At 44.9% G+C, this 20287-nt stretch overlaps 1 protein-coding gene across 2 annotated transcripts in view; it reads left to right on the top strand.

Annotated features, from left to right (window-relative positions):
* Positions 1 to 9111: 9111 nt before the first annotated feature.
* Positions 9112 to 20287, top strand: part of sash1a (SAM and SH3 domain containing 1a) — a 165737-nt gene continuing 154561 nt past the window's right edge. For both annotated transcript variants that reach the window (XM_084560516.1, XM_084560515.1), the window contains exon 1: positions 9112 to 9859. In XM_084560516.1, the coding sequence (XP_084416642.1) occupies positions 9359 to 9859 (501 nt within the window). In that variant the 5' untranslated portion in view covers positions 9112 to 9358. The remainder of the gene's footprint in view (positions 9860 to 20287) is intronic.

Here is a 20287-nt window from a genome sequence, read left to right as displayed (position 1 = left end):
AAATGTACGCATTGTTCCAATAGCCCACTTCTCATCCAGATTTCTTATTGCCCAACACCTGACACGGGCCTTGTTTATCTGGGCAACATCTAAGCTGTGATGGGTTGAGTTACATTGCTCTTGGTCACAAAAAAAAGGGCCTGCCAGGACCAAGAAAAAAAGTACCCGTACGAATCTAGGTTTGACCTGAGCCATACGATCCGTGGATTCAACCTACCTTATATCCAGCCTGGACTGTTGGTGGACTGTTTTCGTGGCACACTTTAGGTGCCTTAATACCAATGTCTGAATTCTGCAGCCTATGATGCCTTTATAGCTGCAATTCAGTCTTCAAACAGCCTATTCCAAGCTGAGAATGCAACATGTTACACAGTAAAGGTAATCTCGAATTGGTTTCATGAACGTGAAAGTGATTTCAGTGGCCCATCCAGTCACCAGGGCTCTACACAGCCCAGCGCCTTAGGGATATGGTTGAATGGGAGGCAGTACAACTTTTGAATAATCACCTTTCTATTTCAAAAAGCAGTTGTTAAAACTATTTTCCTGGAGGGAAAGTAAAACACAAGATGCAAAGTCCAAGATTGTGCTATTGATAAATAATGTCTCCTAATCTCACTGAGTTAATCGTTTCCCGCCAAAATGACTTCACATTTCTTTCTTGATCACTTGTTTTCCCTTCTTTCTAAAATGAAGTAAAAATGTTAGCGGCGCACCGTAACGGATGAGGTGATCGTCCCGAGGCTGAGCTCACAGTGAGACATTGGATCTTATTGATTTGTCATTCCCGCGTTGGGAAATCGTTTGGGTTATGATGGAATCCTCATCCGCGGCCATCGTTGTCACTCATAATGACCCCTGGAACCTTAATTCTTTCCATCTGTCTCCTCTGTCACACCGCGGGGATTAATACAGCAGCCGAACCCTGTGTTCGATAACCCATTTACTTTACCTCGTTTTTCACTTTGTTTTTCACGTCAGTGGACTACGCTGTGAAGTGAGATGGAAATGCTCCAAGACTGTAACGTAATTACTTTAATTATTCAGTAATTTTCATCAACCAGTCATTATTTATCCAATAACTTGGTGTGTTTTCCCCCACCGATACTTCATTCCTCAACCTAGACTCTGCTGACCTGCAGACTAGGTCAAATGCTCGGAGCCGTATTCATTAATACAAAATGCTATAAACCTAGGCTCTCACCTGTCTTCTTCCCGTTCATTTGAGACTAGATTTATTGTAGTGAGACTTTGTGGCTGCTGTGTCTGATTGCTCTGTTGTCCTCTGTTCTTTTGAGGTCCGTACACTGAGAATGGGTGGACCTCTGGGTGGACTTCTGTAAAAGTCTTGTTGGCTAATAAGTAAACGTACCTATACTCTTACATATATATGGCAACAGAACTCTGCTTTAGTTTTTAGCCTTCGGTCATTTTCGTTAAGTCTCCGCTGAGTTAATTCATGGACAAGAAAAACATATCTGCACACATCTGAGTGATAATTCATTTCTTTTTCAATCACCTTGTTTTAATTAAAAAGGGAAAAAGTGGTCTGTGGGAAAAAAAAAGAGAGCTAATCTTTATTAATTGGGCTTTCTGCTCCGCTGCTTTGCTGAAGGGATTGTTATAAAACATTCTCAGAAGTCACATGACGCTTCATTTATCATCAGCTGGAAACCTTGCCTTCAGCGCACGTGCACACGCAGTTTTTTTTTTTTTTCTCTTCAGTTTTTCTAGGTGGGATGCGTTTTTCCATCCCCCTACTGCCTTGTCTTTCACTGTCTCTCAGGGTTTGATTACAGGTCTGGTGCAATTCATCTATCGCCACCAATGAAGCAATCTCTCAGCGACGTTCCCGAACGCTCGCTCGGGTCAGCAGTCATCCCTCATTTAGCCGCTGGGTTTGGTGGTTAAGCCTTATACCTCTGGGTGCCATTGTGCTCTGAGGTCAGCTGTATATCAGGAGGGAGGTGATGTGGCTTGCTGGAAGTGCCTTTAGTCAATATCTGCTGTCAGAGATCCTCCAGCCTGTCTCTAGCCAGACCCCTTCTATATTATCCTTGTATCTGTGATTAAAGTTAAAAGAGAGGAGACATTCTCGTCTTGGAGAACAAAGATCACCCAATGCGCAACTTTTATCTCACAGCCTCAGATCAACAGGTGTTTGTTAGCGTTGCTGTCGTACATTTTTGCGCGTATATCTCTGGATTTTTAATTAATCCCGTATTTAACCGTCTGTCTCTTCAAACGCTTCCCAGGTTTACAACCCAATTATGCCGCTGCTCAAGAAAAATAAGTCACAATTTATGCATTATATCGCTACTCACAGTTGCATGTCTCAAATTGCCTGCGGCCCTGTGTCAGGAAATTTGCATATATACATAATCCACTTATGCTGCTGTGCTTGGTCGCTGCATGGTCGTCCATACTAATTACATGGACCCTGGTTCACTGCGATGGCGTATCTGTGCAGCGGACTGGGAATTAAGTGGCGTTTCCCGTGGGCATGTCAGCGCCCTTTGAGTCTCCTGCAGCTACCTCTGCTGCTGCAAACTCAGGTCACAGGTTTTCTGGGTCTTATTAAAGTACTGCCAAAGGCAATAACAGGAGTCTTTATTGCCTGATAATTCTCTCTTTGGTAAAGCCTGTGTTTCCATGATAACGGCTTAAGACTATGAAAGCTGCAGCTTCACTTCTTAGGTTACTTGGTTTGTGGGATTTTGGCTTTTTTTTTCTTTCCTGTTTTTGCTGTGACTTCTGTTTTGAGCACAGTTCAACACAAAGAAGCTTTGTGCGAGCACACGCGGCTGCGTTTGAAGACAGTCTGACCCATTTGCAGAAAATGAATTTATAACCTGTTATGAAAGGGGTTCCTTTCCCTGTAAAGCTAAATATTTTCAGCTCATTAGTCTGCCATGCGAGTTTTTTTTTTTAATTCTTGGCACAATAAATACACTCATTTTAACTGCTGGTTTGTAACATGAGTGATTTTTAATTAGCAACACTTTCCTTGTAGCGAGTCTCTGCGCTCGCACTGCACAAACTTCATCTCTTTAATGTGCCTTCTCTTTTGTTCCGTGGGAAGGGCTTTCGGCTATTAACTTACCCTGCCAGTTTCTAATCAGGCTGTGAGGGGATAGAACAGGATCCGGAAGACTTTCTGCTTTATGCCGAGTCAATAAGAACAAAGATCCGTATCACTGTTGTGCTGGTCTTTTTCATATCGTCATCGCTACACGGCTCCTTCCGGTCTTGAATCGGAGCTGAAAATGCAGTGCGGTCCAAGTTGCGGGTGGAAGGACTGGTTTGAAAAGAAGTCCGATCTCCCTCAGTGTTCCACTCTGGGTGATCACCGCAAACTGTCTGATGGGAGAATCGTCCATCACCCCCCGCAGCTCTTATTGAACCAGACCCCAGGAGAAGTTAAGCCGTCGGCTCCCGCTGCAACTCAAACTGGTGGTTTGATTGATGCCATCGCTTTTATTGCTCCGCCGGGAACGCTAACATAGACAACCGGCCTGTTCCTTTCACTGACAGACCCTGCCTGGTGATTGGCAGCTGTCTGTAGCTGATATGTTTAGATATGCAACCCTTTGCGTTAACCCTGAGCCGCCACCCTCCTCCTCTCAGTGGGTTAGGGGATGTTTAGGTTGATATTGAGCCACCAGTAGAGTGGCAGCTGGTCCTGATGTGCTGCCTTCACCTCTGGTCTCTGGAGACCGCAGCCCAGCCAGCCGTTTGTAATTAAAAGCGCATAAAGACAGATCAACCACTTTCCTTCTCTAAAATATGAGAAAAGCCCCAGACCACTGACCTCCGGAGAGAGGGCGTTCTTTTTTTTTTTTTTTAAACCTGCAAAACAAAGTGGTTCGGTTTTTGTCCTTAATTGCGTCCAAAGACAATAAACACTGCAGATTTAACGCTGTTTTTGTTCAGGGTCACCGAAAAAACTCTTGCTCATATTAAGTTGTTTTATGAGTTTCTGGGTAAAATGCTGAGAATTTGCTTTTTGTCTAGGTAAATATTTTCCATTAATTTGAGGCGTGGAAATCTGGACAAAGACCCGCATGATGCAGAGTTGGAGCATTTTCCTGTGGTGCTGTTTGCTCCTGAAGAACCATCTTAAATCCTCGGCTTATAAACTAAAGCAAATGGAATAGAGACACATCTTTCTTCGCAGGACTAGAAATCCAAAATAGCTGCTCGCCCATATCTACTGCAGACATTCGATTCCAAGCATGAATCGTGATTTGTATTTTCTTCTTCCACCTTGCCTGTAAGAGTCTACATATCTATCAAGAGATGACAGATAGCCACCACCCAAAGCCTCGACCTAGAAACCAACATCCGTGACCTTCGGGGTGCTTCTGCATTTAGGTGGACAGAAGCCATTCTCTGCTTCAAAGGATTTTAAAATTGAGGTCCTGAAAGGTGCAACCCAGACGTCTGAAGCCAAAGAGACCCTAAAATTTTCGCCTGACAGAAATCCCCCTCCCAGCTTCTCATACAAAAAGTCTTACCTGTCAGAGAGAATCAGCGGCGCGCTATTAGCATAGAGAAAGCTTGGCTGTCTGCAGAGCTGCTATTGTCTGTCTGGCCGCGTCCGTCTCCTCTCCACCTACCTGCCGGAGCTTTTCTCTCGTCAAGCCGCCGCAGTCACACTCTTTCAATCACCGCAGTCAAAGCAGCCCATACATATTCACCAGCGCCGATGTTAATGTGCACTTTTGCTGCTACATATTTACCAGCGCTAGTGCTCCCTATCTCAGATTTGATTGAGAGATGGTTATTGAGGTGTTATTGGTGTGGCAGCAGCTCTCTGGCTCCAGGGCAATACAGCTACACTCAATTTGAAGAATAATGCTGCTGTTGCTTGAAATGGACACAGACTGCCTAGTTCCTAGTAATGTGCCACTACAGAGCAATGGTACAGTAGCACAGTACTGCCTTTTACGCAAAAAAACAAACCATTTCAAGTCGTATGGTGGTGCAATTAAATATACAATCTAAATAATTAGAATCTAATAAATGTACTCAACAAAATTAGATGACATCGTTGGCCATTTTCAGGTTTTGGAAGACATCACAGTTGTCTCTCTAGTCAGATGATTCATAGGTTTTTGACAACCCTGTGGTTCCTAAAAACAAAGCTCAGCACCCTGTTGATGTGGCACAAGATGAATAAGAAAGGAAAGGGGTGGGATTTTAACGCGCAGTTACAATTAATTAATTACAAAAAAATTAACATGTTTAAAAAAAATGAATGCTTTTAGTCGCAGTTTGCATTCCAAACAACACAGAACTTTCGTCAGTGCACGATATCCTGGTACACCAATTACACTGATGCACATGTCAGAGCTCGGCTAGCGGCTACCAAACTGGAGGAATCGGATGAAAGCACGTTGCTACGACTGATGGATAGCAAATTTGATTTAAAAAAAAAAAAAACTGATGGAAGCCTTGATAAAAGCGGGGTTTTGTGCAAATTGTGCAACCAAAAAAAAAAAAGAGTTTGCATACCACCGAAGCATGCCGCAACTGTTAGCGTCGGAGCTGTTAGCGCTAGTAGTCCCGTACGACGTGTCGGCAGCCCAAACTTTTTTTTTAACTATTTAAAGTCAATACTGTTCTGAAAAAGTACTTAAAATGGCACTTTAACTGTAGGTCTGCTCAGTTTTGTCCAAGGATATTTTTTCTACTGTTTTGAATTGAAACGCAATTAAATGCATTTTTCCAGACATTAAAAGAGCTTGAGGTTACAATATTCACGTCTCTGTCTAAAATCCATTTAAATTTTTTAAAAAAAGTTATGCGATTAAAATGCGATTAATCGAGATAAATTACTTACAAAGCCTCAAATTAATTAGATTATTTTTTTAAATCAAGTCCCACCCCTAGAAAAAACATAATGAGTAATAATAATTAAGTATACTACAAATACAAATTGGCTAATTTTAATCCTTAACGACCATTTAGGAATTATTGAACTAAAACGGTCTATGGTGGAAATGCTCACAGCTGATCTACAGATGATGCAGATGTTGCTTTAATCGGAAACCACTATGCTAAATGATTAATTAGCTGAACAAATAATCCTCACATCCACAGATAATTCTGCTGATTTACCAAAAATGTCTCGGTGCAGGTACACTGGAGCGCCGAAAAGGGGGGGTAAAGGAGACGGATTCTAGGGGCCCATGATTGAGGGGGGCCCAGAGAGGCCCCTAATGATGATGAAATTATAATACAGAAAAAATAATGACACTAAGTTATTAACTAACATATAAACACAAATGTTTTATTTTCAATGTCCTGGTAACAATAACTTTATTTGTTTTGGAAACATCAACGCCCCCACCCCCCCATTTATGTAAAATGGTTCAGTCCGACTGGATCAGCTGCAGGTAGCGCACCGGCGGTTTGTCACACAGCGCCACAGTAAAAAACTATTTGAGGTCCACAATGTCTCAGGAAAGACTTTGCAGTCTTGCCATGCTGTCAATTGAGAGTCAGTTGGCTAGAAAGTGATTTTGCACGTGAGAAGGCTCGGCATTGGGCTTTTGGTGAGAAAAGTTGAGCAAGGACCAGTGATTGAAAGGTTGCAAAAGGAAGCTTGACTCAGTTTGCAACGTTATATATTTGCCATTCTTTCATATATTAAGTTCTACTTAAATGATGAGAAATCATATATGGCCATTTTGTATTTTGATGGTGTTTTTGTTTTTGCTGAGATTTTTTTTCTCTCTACTGATTATAATTGCTATTTTTTCATGGAAGAGTTTATTTCCAATTTAAGAATCAGTGCTGCAGCAAATAAATGAATCAAAATGAATTCCATTGTATTCAGAGTGCTCAGTTCTTCCCCTACTGTACATGTCAACTGTCATGTTTTTCTTCTTTCACAAATATGGTAATGATAGTCAAAAATACCATTAAAATGTATAATTGTATGTAAAATAGCATCAAAAAATTTCGCCGCTGTGTTGGGGGGCCCTGTAAAGATTCTTTTCATGGGGCCCAAAATCCCTAGCGGCGCCCCTGCAGGTACACCTGCCGTGCGCTACACACAAACGCTTACACCTGAACAAATCTGATCCGGGGCGCGTGACTCTGATGGTTCTCTGTATTTCCATATGGTGCGCGAGACACTTGTGTGAGGTTGCCACTCTCGGCTTTCTTGGAGCCCGCTGGTCGCTCACCAAGGCCCGGGGCAGCGGAGTGGAAACACGGAGCGGGTACTGGCAGTGCCAGGATTGCTGAGTTCATTCACCGTGCCGGCACCAGTTCCCCCCTGCTCCATCTGTTACTCCGCTCCCATAATCCCCTGCTCCTGTAACTGATCTGATAACGTGTCTTTGCTCAAAACAATCAAGAGAGTTGGGGATAGGCTGTGTACAGAGTGGATGTAGAAGTGTTATATAGGTACTTAATTAGCTTGTGTTAATCGATATTGTTGTCCGTCGCCTGCTGACAGCCTCCATATTTGGAGTCTTACTATGCCTTTTGATTCTGTCATGCAGTCACATCCTCCCAACAGTCATGTATAAACCTATTTTCTCTGGGTTTATTTTGTGGCTTAATGTTTATTACAGATTATGTCAATATAACTGTAAGCCGCCATGTATTAAACTGCACTCTGACCATGTTTAACCCTCGTTGCTCATGTCAGTTTATACAAGTGTTTACAAAGAATGTGGGACAATGGAGCATTTCTGAGTTATTACGGTGACAGGTAAATCACTGGAAATGTCAACCCAAGCCTGATGCGACTGGGAACACGGCAGAGGGTCCACACTGGCTCGCACCTCTTCCTCTGACATGCATTCTTGGCATATTTCTGATGCCGCTTTCCAAAAAGAAGGCTGCTTGATATGCTTCCCCACTCCTCCCCTGGCTGTTAGTTGCCTAGCCCCGCCGCGTGTCATAATGGGCTGAGGCAAATCACTTCCAGCTTAGAGCCGAGACGGTGATTGTATCAAACTGACCCCTAACAAGCTGTCAGCTCACATTTGATAAAGCATGCATCAGCACCGGCCAGTTTGGCATCTATTTGGACGGAGAAGACGGGTCTTATTCAAGTGGCGCTGGTTCCCTGCCTCTCTGTCTCCCGTCTCTCTCTTGTTTTCTCACAGTCTCACGCTAATGATGATGGTTTCCAGTGGCGCAGCTATTTGATACAGCTATTTGGATTCCGGTGCAGTCAGAGAGAAGAAGCACGGTGTCTGCTCAGTGAGTGGATGGATAAGTCCGTCTCTTCTATTACATCAGCTCCAGTGAAAGCTTCAGTTCCCCCGTCGCCACATAGAGGGAGCTCCTGTTTACAAACCGAACCGTGGAAATGTTGAATGAGTGAGTGAGAGTGCGAGAGAGAGAGAGAAAGAGAGAGAGAGAGGGAGATGCACGGTGGACGAAATCACATCGTAGGGGAGTAATAATGTCACACTAACCAGCAGCCAGAATATCCAGTTGGACCGGGCGGCAGGTTTAACACGCGCTTTTCGTTTTGGAGCAAGTTTAAGAGCTTGGAACCCGGTGACCCAGTGAATGCCCCAGACTGTGCGCGACAAGTTGGGAGAGGGAGAAAAGAGGACTCGTATCACTATTTTTTTCAAAGTCTACGCTGCGATTTAAGGGGGCGTGGACGGTAGCAGAAACAGCAGCGAGCATGTTGGCTCTTCTTGGCCGCAGTTCCAGTGTGGTGATGTGCCGGCTGGAGGAACTGGAATACGACGCGTAGACCGAGCGAGCGAGCGAGCGAGCGCTTGGACGCGGAACCCTGCGGTCAGTGCCGTCAGTCGTCTGCAGTCCACTTTCTGTCATCCTGAAGCGCGTCCGTCGGCGCTGCTTGGATTTATTTCTTCTTTCGTTGCCTTTTGGCGACGCAGAGGACTCGAGGGAAGACGCGTCTCTGCGTAACGGGCGAAATCTGCTCCCTTTGAGTGACAGTATTTTGAGGGATCTGATCCGTATTTGTTTAAGGACGCGTAATTATTATTATTTTTTTCTACCGGTTGCGCGCGGTAAGTCAATGCGGACAAGTAAAATCAATGTGTAGGATTTGCCTCAAGTGAAAGTCAAGGGGTTTTCATTTCTAAATATTGACAGGTGTTACCGTAATTCGGACTGTGCCAGGCGAAGTCTCAGTTTCTAGAATGTGAAAGAGCACAGACTCAAAAGGCTTCACCAAACCTTTCGTATTCGTGGATTAGTCACAAATTGTTTAATCCAGTTATTTTGAGCCCCTGAAACTAAAAACGCGCACTGTGACGGCCAATCTTAGAATGCGCTTGAAACGCCGGATGGGAAAGTAACAATTTCGTGTCCTCTTTACTCCCGAGTTGCAGCCGATTTGGCAACAGCCAAAATGACAAGCACCGGACCTGTCATCGTCTACGAGTGGCTGAAGACCCTCCAGCTTTCCCAGTACGTCGAGGCTTTCGTGGATAATGGATATGACGACCTGGAGGTTTGCAAACAGATCGGAGACCCCGACCTGGATGCCATCGGCGTCTACATCCCTCACCACAGGCAGAGGATTCACGACGCGGTGCGGAGGCTGAAGGAGGAAGCCAAAGAGACGGCCAGCGGGCTGTACTTCACCCTTGAACCGATGCCACCCGCGGCCGAGATTTTCACGGGCCACATGGCGGAGTACGAGTCGAAGCTGCGGGGGTCCAAGTCCTGGACTGAGCCCAACAGTGACCGGGTTGGCCGTAACGGTGGGTACATGGGCGCGCAGAGGAACCTGACGCTGGGCAACAGGAGGGAGCTGGTGATTTACCCCAAGCTGAAGCTCAAGATCATGATCAGGGATAAACTCATCAGAGATGGCATCAACCTCGGCATGCCGCCCTACTCTAATAAGGTGAGAAGAAGCGTGGTCATGGCGCGTAAATGGCACCCAATGCGCCATCAGCTGCTAAAAGTCACACATGCCAAACAGTAGTTGAAAGAACAATATTCTTGTGATATTAAATAATGTTTTTAGAATGATAGCCTACATTCTTTTTAGTATCTTAGACTAAACAATGACTAGCAGCGTTGGTGGATTCTTGCATTGCACAGAATTGGCTGTCACCTGCTCGGCATCCTATATAATCCGGCTGAAAACATGCTGTCAGTCACCTAGAGCGCTCCTTGTGCAGAAGGCACACTTCACCGATGCGTTCAACATCAAATAAGGAGCTGAGCCATGGGTAAATGCCAACGTGATGGCTAAACATTTTCAGCTCCACTGCACTCTGCTGAAGTGTGAGTGGTTGCTGTCACGGTGAATGATGGGAGTCAAGTTGCTGCAGATCAATAGGCCGAAAGAGAGGAGAGAAGATCCTGAGGAGCTTTCGCCCTGTCTGTGCTTTCCTTCGGCGGGGTAGAAAGATTTACAGTCTTGATTATTAATCTGCCCTGACCTCACCTGTCTCGCTGAGCGGCCTTGGCGTTCGGTGTGGGTGGATCAGCTGGCCGGGCCCAGGGGCCTGTAAGCCCCGGCTCTTTTGTGAAAAATGGACAGCGAGCTGTTGATTGCAGAGGGGGGAGTAAATGAAGAGTGCCCAGCTGGGGAGGCTGTTGCAGTCAGACTGAAGGGGGCTCTTGTTTTCACAGGGCCGACGGTGACCTTTCTTCAGACGCGTCTGAATCATATGTCTTACCAGCTGAGAGGGCTCCACTGAATTACTGCTGTTTACATACTGGGAGGCTGTTGATTGGAGTGTCTGCCTTCCTGTGAAGAGGCAGGGGTCGTGTCCTGTGTATTTTTTTTTACTGGGGATCTGATGCACTTTTGTGCGGCATAAACAAACCGTGATGTGCAGCTTCTGTGCAGATTAACGGCTTGTTTGCTGGTGAGCCGAACACACAATCACGCTGCTAGCAGGACACACCGCCACAGCTAATCTTCTGCTTATTATTTTTGTGGTGCTCAAAAGCTTGCACACTTGATTTGAACAGACCTGGATCCTGCTGATTAAGCTCTTTACGGGAGTTGAGTGAGCCTAAGGCGCAAAGGCAGATACACGTTGCCCGAGTATTGAAATATTCCTTGTGCTGTTTGTATTTTTTTTACAGCTAAATTGGCCTTTTTTTTTATTTTTGAAAGCTCGCGTTGCCTGTATATATCTTTTCCACTCTGGCTAACTATGAAGTCCCAGAGAGATTAGAGATTTGTGAGGGATTAATTGTCAGACCAGGGATTGAAACAATGTGTTTGTTCCAGAGGGTTGAACTGTCTTTCCCCTTTGAAGGCTGTATTTATTTAGAGCTTTGGCATTGGGAGCTTTTCGAGGCGAATGAACAGGTCAAGGTCTTTCTGTCTCTCTCACTCCCTTTTTGAATGTGTGTGTGTTTGTAACCCTGTAGTTTTGAGTTGGCTCTAGCCCAGTGGTTTTCTCCCCGGGACGAGCGAGAGAAGTGTGGGAGATGGAGCTGCGTCCAGCTGATAGAGTTTGACTAACTGGGCCGTGATTGGTCTGTAGATCTGTTCCCTCTCTCTGCCCTTGAGACGAGATGTCACCCCCAGCGGAGGCCGAGGCCAGAGAGACTCACTCAGGGCAATTACATGACACACAGTGTCAGTCTCAAGGGGATGGCCGTCGCGTAGCATCACCGAGAGCTCCATTCAGATTTGAACCACACCGTTCTCTCGACTGGGTCGGGGTATTCATGAACTGCGCTGCCTGTTCATCTCAATGCTTTGCCTTCATTGTTGGCGATTAAGCAAAATAAGCACCGAGATTCAGAAACCCTCTCCAGTGTGTGTGCGTGTCTTCTTGCGAGACAGCCCATTATCAAACAATTCACTGAAAGGACACTGCCGGGTGTAATAAATACCCACGATCCTTATCAAGGCCGCAGAGACCCCTTGTCTGAGAGAGACAGTATTATTTCTTACGATGTAAACAAACAGTTGTGCCGGGTTGCACATTTCTCGATCTCTCATCAGGGAACAGTATAAACAGAGAAGGTGGAGCTGCCAGTTTGCTTGTCGTTGAACACACTGCAGTCATAGAGTTAATGTTTGTTCTTTTCGCTGAAATGTAAATTAAATCTGTGCCAACGAACCATCAATTCTGATGAGCCGCCTTTTATTTTTAGTCTCATAAAATACAGTTAATGTCTTGTTGTGTTGTTTCCAGAGAGAGGTAGAATGTGGTTAACAGTGGAAATGAACAGCACATCCTTTTCTTTGATGATTGAATGTCTGAGGATCATTTGTTCAAGATTTGTGCTGCTTTAAGTCCCCCTCCATTCAAAAATGTGGCTTGCACGTTGTTAAATCTCTTGAATGTTTGAGCTTATTTGCATAGAATGAGTTATATGAAGAAATTTGATATTAGAAAACTGTTTGGCAGGAAGCTGAAAGATTTGTGAGGTTGCAGGTACACGCCTTAAACACAGGAAGACAATCTGGATCTAATTGGCAACGCTGGCACGCAACTCCCAATATTTCAGTTGCAAGGGTTGCTGTTGGCTGTTGTGTATATCATCTGCTATGAGGCTATACACCGATCAAGCATAACATTATGACTTGAATTGTGTAGGTCTCCCTTGTGCCTCCAAAACAGTTGTAACTCATCAGAGAATGGACATGGACCTTCTGAGGGTGTCCTGTGGTGTCTGGCAACAGAATGATGTTAGTGGGGGCCTTTGGGTGCTATGGGTTGAGGGGAGGGGCCTCTATGGATCATCCCACAGATACTTGATCAGTTTGGGATCTAGTGAATTTGGAGGCCAGGTCAACACCTTGTGCTGTTCATGTTTTTTTTTTTTTTAGTTGTTCCCAAAGCGTTTTTGTGTGCATGTGTCTGCTGGGGATGGATGCTGCCATCAAGGAGTGTCATTGCTATGGGGTGGGGGTGTCTGGTCTGGTCTAGGTGGGTGCTACATGTCTAAGTAACATCCACATGAATGAATGCCAGGTCCAAAAGTTTCCCAGCAGAACATTGTGTTGTCACAAGATGATCAATGTTATTTAGTTCTCCTGTCAGTGGTTTTAATGTTGTGGCTGATCGATGTGTGGATGGTTCTATTGTCAACAAAGAAGAGCATTGAACACACACAGTGGTTATGCTCCCCCCGCTGTTTCCTATCACTTTTTCTGCTCCAATAATTCTAGGGATTTAAAACATTTTAGCCTTTTTAGCGAAACACCACTTTCACTTCAAACCTTTACGTTGGCACCAACCTTCGTGAAGATGTGTTCCCATCCTGGTCTCATCCAGATATCGGTGCTGGGAGCAGCAGACACAGTCAGTCATAATAGCGCCTCATTGTTAGCGCTGTGTGTCAGGAGGAAGTAGAAGCTAAACACTGGGAGATCCTCCATTGTTTGGGGTGGATGCTGATGGAGCCACATGTCCTTTCACTGCTGGTCTGTTTTGCATTCCCAATTTCCGTCTATTGAAGCAAACTGCGGAGGCAAGTGTCCAGCATTGTGCTGATGGGTGGTGATTAAAAAAACCTGGGTATCACGCAAAGAGAAAGAGAGAGTAGTGTAAATAGATGGGCACATTGTTTTTGGAGGCCAGAGGAGGCTTGGGTATGTGTTTGTAAAGAGACAGACTGTTGAGGTGAGAAGGAAAGTTGGGTTTCAAGACCTTTGTCTTACTTTACAGTACAGCTGTTTGGTGATCTTGAAAGGTCTATAATACAGCTTTACCGGCCTTAATGGAATAGTTAGGTTTCCTTGAAGTTGGGTTGTATGTGTTTCTTATCTAAAGTCAGTGAATTGCTTGTGGTTGGCAGTAGTCGGCCCCAGTTTGGAGGGAAAACCATTCAGTGAACTTCTTCAAAGCCACTAAAGCAGTCATTTGAACTTTCAGAACCCGGGAGTTGCTGGTCTAACTCTAACTCAGTCGAATAGTTTGTGTTATTGTGTGACTTAACACATTATTTTGATCCGGAATCAACGTATTAAAACACCAAAGGCTCTTGAGATACAGTGACAGTTTCTGTCACTGGAGTCTGGTTCCATTAGACGAGAGCAATAAAACAAGGTTCCTCTCTATGTTTTAGCTGCTGACCCCACCAACAGCAGCTCATAGCTTGGGTTTTCTCTGCTTATCCAAACTGAGGCCGTGCTAACCTCCATCTACTGTAGGTAATACACCAACTATGGATAAGTGCCTCATTTAACCCCACTTCAAAGAAACCTAATTATCCCTTTAAGAATGTGAGAAATGTAGTGGACCTCCAGAGGTGTGGCGCCCATCGCGGGGGTATTAGCAGAAGGGGAAAACGTCTTTCAACTTGCCGTGCTCTTAACTTCCTTTAGCAAGAAAAAAAAAAAAAAAAAGAGGAAGTTCAGCACCTGACATGCCAGACACTCACCTCACTTCCTGTTTCGGCCCTCTTATCTTGATTTATATCCCAACACTCTCACTTGGCAGGAAATTAGGGTTTTGTCTGAGATGACCCTCTGCTCGTCGGAGGCCCTCGGGCTACTCTGGACAGCTGCCAAGACTTGGTGAGAGAAATAATTTTAGAAAATCAAAGTCATCAAAGCTCATTCCACCGCGGCGCTGCCAAAACATTCGCAGATAACTGCAGTGAAGGTTGGCCAAAAGTAGGAGAAGACAGAAAGAAGTGTATGGACGCAGCAACTCGCTGTTCATTGCTATAGGGATGGCATTTGGCCCCGAGCTTTGAGAATTCCTTTCAGCCCCTGAGTTCTCCATGTGTTCTGCTGAAGGCGGTGTTTGCTCAGTTTTTATTAAAGGCCCCTTAAAGGCACAATCAACGGAGGACTCGTAAAGGGGAAGTCATAAAGAAGTCAAGGACCAGCTCCGCTGTCCTGAGAGGACAGAGAAAGTCAATTAGCAAAGTGAGCTGCTGTTTACGTTACAGAAAAGCTGAGTTATATGGAGCACTAAAAAAAGGCATAGATCACATTCCCATCAGATAGCGGAGTCACATATACGCTCACACAGAGGCTCTTTTTTGTAAACAACCCGTGTTTAGGGCCTTTCTAAAACCATCTTTGTTAAACACAAATGGCAAGTACCAGTATTTAGCTCTTTGGAAAGCAGCTGAGGACCGACGGCTATCACGTTGACCTGCTGACCTCAAGGCTTTTGACCAAGACACAAAGCTTTCAATCTAATCTCATCCTGGGAAATGGACAATGAAATGGACAATGAAATGGACTGCACTTCCTTATGGTTCTCAGTGGGTGCTGGATCTTTTGCAGCCTGTTTTACATTTTGCACATCTTTGCTCATGTCGGGCCAAAAACAATACCTGTAAAAGCTGTTCCATCCAGTAGTTTTTAGTGAACTTTAGCCGTGTAAAGAGACGTCGCGTCGCTGGATGGGTTTTCCGCTTCTTGTTCAGTGAGTCAGAGAGTTTCTGTCCATCCCTCTGTCAGAAACACCCAACCACCCATCTCCAGGGAGCGTGTGCAAATGTGGGAAAGCAGCATTTAGCCTATATGTGCAGCTGGCCTTCTCATTTCGGCAGGAAGGAGCGAGAGAGGGGCTCGTTCCTACTGTGCTGTTTCTCACATGATCTGCCAACTTTTGAGCAAATTTTCTTTCCCCGAGCCGTGTGAACTTTTTGGAAGGACTGACATCTCGCAGCGCTCAGATTTACAATTCAACAAAGCTTCACAGAATATCCTCTCCAGTCTTCGAATTGTCAGCCTCGATAATCTCAACATTTAGACTTTTAGTTTGCGCTCAACAATTGAATTTATTCTCCTGGCATGAACGAGACTACCTCCAGCGCCGGGATATAGGCTATATTGCATTTGAGAAACATATGCGACTCATGATATATATGTGTATCACTTAAAGTCACGCAGCCATGGCAACGGCTTTAAATAAAGCAGGCCAGGCAGTCATCAGAGCCATTTCGTTTTCCACAGTGTGCTGGGGAACAGGTCCTGATGACACACATTCATGACAGATACATTATCAGAGCTATTCTGGTCCAAGGTTTCAGCAGCTTTCCAGACAGCCTGTCTACACGACACACACAGTGTCCGCATCAGGGGAAGAGTCCTGGCTCCGTTATCAATACTAATAGTGTTTTTTTTTTAACTTGTTTTCTTTCGGTTTCTGTTTGTAATTGTCACGTACGCTCATTTTTGTTCTGCCCTCTCGCTGTGTGAGGGCTTAGTTTGTGTTTTCAGCGACATTATAAGGTAAATGCGTGGTGTCATGCTGTACCGCCACAACCGAATCTATACCTGGCTTAACAGAAATCCCATCAGTATGGATTATTTAGAGGAGCAATTGGTTTTCCTTGCATACTAAGCTATGTTTGACGCACTGCTATGTTTTATGGTTCAGTGCACAGAAGGCGGATTCCTTGTCAGCATCAGCAAACACAGAAACTCAGATGCTCAGTTGCTGCTGTAAACATGTTTGTTTTTTACACATTTCCACCTCTCTCTCTCTCTCTCTCTCTCTCTCTCTCTCTCTCTCTCTCTCTCTCTCTCTCTCTCTCTCCCTCTCTCTCTCTCTCTCTCTCTCTCTCTCTCTCTCTCTCTCTCTCTCTCTCTCGTTCAGCGCTGGCAAAGGCAAACCGCAGAAACAAGGGGTTTGTTTTTTGTTCAGAAATCGTGTCAAAGCATAAAGAGATCCTATCGCAGCAGCAGCCTTTGTTGTGGGTGCCGTATACGTGCGCGGCAATGTCCTGAAAATGAAGCTATCAAGTGCCCCAACAGGACGGCGAGACAGGAAAGTCGACAAGAGAGCAAGTCCGAGCATCTGTCTGTGTCAGGATCCAGATTGCGAACACACAAGCGAATCAACTCTCTCTCTCTCTCTCTTTACATCTCTGTCTCGCACGCGCTCGCTGTGATCACTCCGGAGAGGCCATCATTACATTTCCCTATTAAAAACAGAAAGGTCCGTGCGAAACCCGCGGCCGTACATTGTTGCGCGCCGCGTAGGTGCCGCGCACAGCCTGTCACTCATCTCGGGGATTGGTTTTGCCGTGTTAGGTGGTCATGTGTGACCTATAGTGGGGGGAAAGCTAATTACCTCTGACTCCCACGCAACTATGAGCCGGGGGGGGGGGGGGTCACGCACTGAAGGAGCTTTGTTAAAAGTTACCATGGAGACCAACAGAATGATATTTAGACCTCAAACCATATGTTTTCCCCGCCTGCAGTCTTACACATTATCGCATAATGCTATAAGTCTATCAGCGCTACAAATGCTCCATAGATTTAAATATTACCCTCACATTTGGTTAAGTAGCTCTCTCTCCCTCTCGCATATAGCGTTATTCATGCAGTTTATAATTCAGCACACTGAAAGGATAATCTCGACAATAAGCGGGAATAATCTACAGCAGGGGTCTTCAACGTTTTCCAGGCCAAGGACCCCCAATCTGATGGAGAGATGGAGCGGGGACCCCCTACTTATATATATATATTGTATAAAATTGTGTTTTATATTAAACCGGTCCTATAGTATGGCACAGCAGCATAGATCGTTTATTTACATCAAGATGGTTGACTCTGTTGCCGTTTATGATCACTACTATCAGGAAATCGCCCATAAATATATGTTATATAATAGTTAGAGCCTTGATTCTTTTCCCCATAATCCCCAAGCTGTATAACATTTAAAAAGAACTTCATGTGTGTTTAAAAAAAATTGTGGAGGTGAATATAAAAAAATGTCTAATCAATCAAAACATTTTCGCGACCCCCCTGCAGTACCTCCGCGGACCCCCTAGGGGTCGCGGACCCCCTGTTGAAGACCTCTGATCTACAGTGTAATAATGCTATATTTTATTAGCTAATAAGTAAAAGTCCTTTGATTGTTGTAGTTGCTTGTTTTGCCCAACTTGTAGTCTCGAACTGACATATACCGGTCAGCCACATCATTAAAACCACTGACAGGAGAAGTAAATAACACTGACCATCTTGTGACAATACAATGTTCTGCTGGGAAATGTGGATGTTACTTAGACATGTAGCACCCACCTAGACCAGACCAGGCACCCCCACCCCATAGCAATGACACTCCTTGATGACAGCAGCCATCCCCAGCAGGATGCAGCCTGACACACACACACACACACACAAACACGAAGAACAGCACAAGGTGTTGACCTGGCCTCCAAATTCATTAGATCCCATATTGATCAAGTATCTGTGGGATGATCCACAGAGGCCCCTCCCCTCATAGGCCCCCCACTAACAACATCCTGTTGTCAGAGACACCCTCAGAAGGCCCATGTCCATTCTCTGATGACAGTTTTGGAGGCACAAGGGAGACCTACACAATATTAGGAAGGTGGTCATAATGTTATGCCTGACTGGCGTATATAACCATATATAGCCAGAAATAGATCTGATTATTATTATTATTATTCCATTGATTAACTGATAAATACTTCAGTCTACAGTGTGTCCCAAACTATTGATCCATGAATCACAACCTCTTTGAATCACAGGTGACGTTTTAGTTCTACAAACGACTTGGACTGATCTGCATCAAAATATATCTTTTAATCAAATAGTGGATTATTCAGCTAACCCTTTTCTAGTAATCTGCTTTTCTGTGCATGAGAGTTGACCGTCTTAAGCTCCTTTTCATAAGCACAACTTCTGCTCCTCTCCGTGACAAAGGGCATCCTAGCCATATTCCTCGTGCTCCGCTTCGGAACGTTACCCCATCTAGATGGAATAATCCCCTTTCCTATGAAGATGCAGTTAAGTATGAACAATGACGGTGTTCCCTGCGAAGCGTGGCGCCCGGGCCCGCTCCATAAATCAGAGCGATGAGGGCGGAGATGTGCTGTGCCGGGTGCGGGTCTTCCTGCCGTTAACTGCGACTTAGCGGAGGGTTACTTAAAGCTGCGCTACTTGCAGCGGAGCGTAATTGTCCCACATGTAGCTACAGTTTGGCTCATGTCGGCTCATATTATCTTGGACTGCGTTTTAAGGGATGTAATGCAGGGGTGCGGAGAGATGAGTGAGGCATGATAGCAGTGAGTATGACGGTTAGAGAGACAGATAGGAGAGTGTGTATAATTACCTCGTCTGAAGCCGCTGCCAGCTAGGTGTATGGAACGCGGCGCAACCAACTCTCAACCCCCCCCCCTCAGCCCTAATTGGTCCATTTCCAAGGCATGAGGGCAGGGCTACGCTGAAAGCTTTGATCATGGAGACCACACCAGTGTCGATATGTCTCTACCTGAGTGCTTTTGTAGTGGCTGTGCCTGGCAGGGGATTAAGCCATACTAAACCCACAGAGTGTGTGTCTGTCTGTCTGTCTTGCGCCCCGCGGCTCTACATACCTGACTCTGAACCCTAATTACCTGGCAGTTACTACATTCCTAAAACACACCCACGCAAACACACACACTGCTCATCGCCCATGTTCTTTTCTAAAAGCACCGCCGGCGTTTCATCCGTATGTTTTTCTCTTCTGTGGTTCGCCGCCTTTAATATTGAACATTTATGGGTTGCAGCACATTCCAACACAAATATCAATATGAGCTTTGTTGGTGTGTGTGTGTGTGTGTTCTGCAAGTAATATGGGAGTCTGTAGTACTATTGCTAATTGAAGGAAGTACAATAAGTGTTGATAACAGGTGCTTAGAGTGAGCAGGAATGGATTTAGATGCAATATATACCAACAGAATAATAATGTTTAAAGATAATTGATCAGTGTACCTGCGATTTATTGTGAAATTAAGAGTGAAAAAAGTTTTTATTCACTTTTTCATTCATTGAGAGGCAGATAAGTTGATTTCAGCAATTCTATCCAAATGGGATAGTGCCAGCTAGTCAGACTCATAATTAGTGGATCAATCTAGACATGCTCAATACAGAAGGCTAGAGTTCATCAAACTAATTGCAGCTTCCTGACCTCTGTGCATGTTAGAGTTAATAGTGCTATTCATTAAATGTTAATCACTTGCTGCACTGCTTCGTTTTTTTCGCGCTTCACGTCTGAATATGACATTAAAGCTTCACTAGTGCTGGATTTCTGTGGTCTCTCGCAGAGAGGAGTCTGGTTAGGTTTGTTTTTGTTTGGTTTAACCTTGCAACACTTTATTCAATTCGCAACTTCTATTGTTGCCCAAAATACACCGTGTGAGCGATGTTTATACTGTAAAAACTGAGGATTTGTGTGAAATTCTGGGTTTCAGATCACAACCCTAACCGTTAACCCCGTAATAAAGAGATGGGACAAAAATAGACACGTACCCAGCGTGACGGTGGGAATCTCTGGGTCTGGAAAATGAAGCCAGTGTGGAAGTACCTTGAACGGCTGCTTGAGGCTGGCTCCAAAAGTGAGTCAAACCGGTTGAGTGTGTACAGAGTTGGATG

This window comes from Chelon labrosus (assembly GCF_963514085.1).
Source record: "Chelon labrosus genome assembly, chromosome: 14".
NCBI classification, from domain to species: Eukaryota; Metazoa; Chordata; class Actinopteri; order Mugiliformes; family Mugilidae; genus Chelon; species Chelon labrosus.
The sequence above is the reverse complement of the archived record's forward strand: the minus strand, read 5'-3'. Positions and strand labels throughout refer to the sequence as shown.